General features: G+C 33.9%; 1 protein-coding gene across 1 annotated transcript; it reads right to left on the reverse strand.

The window, feature by feature from the left end:
* Positions 1 to 403: 403 nt before the first annotated feature.
* On the reverse strand, positions 404 to 2,077 carry LOC100305525 (cyclin-U2-1-like). Its single transcript, NM_001369217.1, has 2 exons — positions 1,480 to 2,077; positions 404 to 890 (listed from the first exon to the last, which is right to left on the reverse strand). The coding sequence occupies exons 1-2, from the start codon at positions 1,887 to 1,889 to the stop codon at positions 626 to 628; spliced, it is 675 nt and encodes a 224-aa protein (NP_001356146.1). The 5' UTR covers positions 1,890 to 2,077; the 3' UTR covers positions 404 to 625.
* Between the last annotated feature and the right edge of the window lie 318 nt (positions 2,078 to 2,395).

The raw sequence follows: 2,395 nt of genomic DNA on the forward strand, positions 1-2,395 counted from the left end.
TAATGCCACAAATATTCCTATTCCAAAGTGTGGGAATATAAGTCAATAAAATGTTACATGATAAATATGTTCCTTTGTGTCATGTTGATATTTTTGTCAGTGACAAATTTGTCTCTTTGTGTTAACGGTCGGATATATTTATCACACTTTTTACACTTTTGAAAATTAAATTTTATATTTACATCTTTTAAGGATATATTTGTTAAAAAATTACACATTCAAAAATAAAAGTAGTTATTTACTCTAATTTGCGTGAGCAGAGATCAAGATATTGGTACCTACATTTTCAAATTCCAATCCAGAAAAAAGCACAGCCAATGATAAATTAAGTTCAAAAGGGTTGAAAATATGCACACATAAAGACAGGAGTAAATCTCAAAAATCTTCAAATATAAACAAATGATTAAAATCACAAAACTCTTGATAATTAAAATCCACTGTTTCCATATGATGAAATAAGACAAATTTATACATCGCTCTCGCTCTGCCTCACCTATGTTCTAAAATCTCAATCCCCCAACAAATATGTATGTTTATAACCATATTTACACACAAACTACCTTTCTTGATTTGCAGGCCAAAAATTTAAAATTTAAATTTAAAACAGCAAAGTTCCCTAACCATTCTACAACATTACACGTGTGATTTGTGTATAACCCCTTCCTTCTATGTTCTTTGCTTTGATCTCTTCAGCACACCTTAGTGTTCTCTCAATGTGGTACCCTCCTCCAATGCTGACTTCCCTCTCCAAATGGCAGCAATAGCTCTCAAACACACTGACATTAACATGCAATTTGAAACCCATCATGAAAAGAAATTCAAGCTCCAACTCATTCAATTCATTTGTTGTCAACCCACCAACTCTTGCAAAGTATGAATTCCTGAAATTCCTGTCAAATAAGAAGAAGCCACTTTAGTATCATCACATAATGCCCTGTTTTCAATCCAAAGCAATTAAAGAAAATGGATGAATAAAAAGACAAATCATCATAAATTAACAATTAACAACAACAACCACCTAAACCAGGTGACCTAACAAAATGTCCACTTCCTTGTCTGTTAGCCAGTGGTACTCTCACTGATTGAGATTGAAAAGAAACAAACTTTGTCTCAATTTAACAAACCCCTCACCAAATTATTATCACGAAATTTTTTTAGAATTGATGTTAAAAAAATAGTTGCTATAGTACACAGAAATTTAAAGGTTCTGGTACAACTATTTTTGGGATAATAGTTGACTGAAATTGGACACACAAAAGGAGACTTTTTCAATTTCAGTATCAAAACTTAAATTTTTGAGGGTACCATAGATTTTTTCTTAAAAAAAATTTAACAACTGATAGAATTTTCATATCTTTAGGAATTCTTCTGCAGAGAATGTAACTATTAAGTTTGATTATTATTTCTTCAAAATTAATTCAATCCCACATGAACAGAACAATGAAAAGAGAAACAGAAAAGAGGGAGAAGAGCACTTACATATCTTCCACATACTTAGAAGCCACCATGATAGTTGTTATGAGAAGTCTATGCACATTTCTGGCATTGATTCTAAACCCAGGATTGTTTTGGCAGAACCGGTCAATATAGACATAGGCCACAACATACACTGAAGGTCCTGCCCTAGTGTACCTGAAAATTCTCTCTAGATAGGACTGAATGGTCAAATCAGGAATCTCCCTACAATCAAAGATGTTTGTGCTTATGGCTTTGGACAAAGAATTGGAGCAATTCTTCACAATCCTTTGTGTTCTAGCCATGCTCCTCTCAATGAGTGAAGCCAGAACATTTATCACTAATGGGGTGTTGGAGTCTTCTTTGTATGAATAGGAATAGAGATCATAGCGCAGTTTCCTTGGGGATATTGTAATAGAAGAACAAGAAGTCATGGGAAAACTTTTTTTTTGAAAGAGATTGATCTAATAAGCTCCAAGTCCAATAGGGTATTTGATGTTGAACAACAAGCAGCAAGTGATGATGGAGTTTGTGTTAGTGTTGAAGAAGGTTTTTAGAAGAAGGCTTTATATATAATAAAGGGGAATTGGGTTTGAAGAGGGGGAATAAAGAGAGAGAGAGAGAGAGAGAGAGAGAGAGAGAGAGAGAGAGAGAGAGAGAGAGAGAGAGAGAGAGAGAGAGAGAGAGAGAGAGAGAGAGAGAGAGAGAGAGAGAGAGAGAGAGAGAGAGAGAGAGAGAGAGAGAGAGAGAGAGAGAGAGAGAGAGAGAGAGAGGGGGGGGGGATATGGTTTTTTATTTTATTTTTATGATATTGTTATTTTGTATTATTTTATTGCTGTGAGAAAAAAAAAGAAAAATATAAACATGGGTTTTGGGCCATATGGAATCACGAATAGTGGGTGGAAACTTGATGATAAAAAAAAATTGAAAAATGAAAATT

This window comes from Glycine max, chromosome 3 (assembly GCF_000004515.6).
Source record: "Glycine max cultivar Williams 82 chromosome 3, Glycine_max_v4.0, whole genome shotgun sequence".
Classification (NCBI taxonomy): domain Eukaryota; kingdom Viridiplantae; phylum Streptophyta; class Magnoliopsida; order Fabales; family Fabaceae; genus Glycine; species Glycine max.

Coding starts and splice junctions, on each gene's coding strand:
- LOC100305525 (NM_001369217.1), bottom strand. CDS start 1,889: ATGACTTCTTGTTCTTCTATTACAATATCCCCAAGGAAACTGCGCTAT. Junction 891..1,479: donor TCTAAGTATGTGGAAGATAT/GTAAGTGCTCTT, acceptor CTTATTTGACAG/GAATTTCAGGAATTCATACT.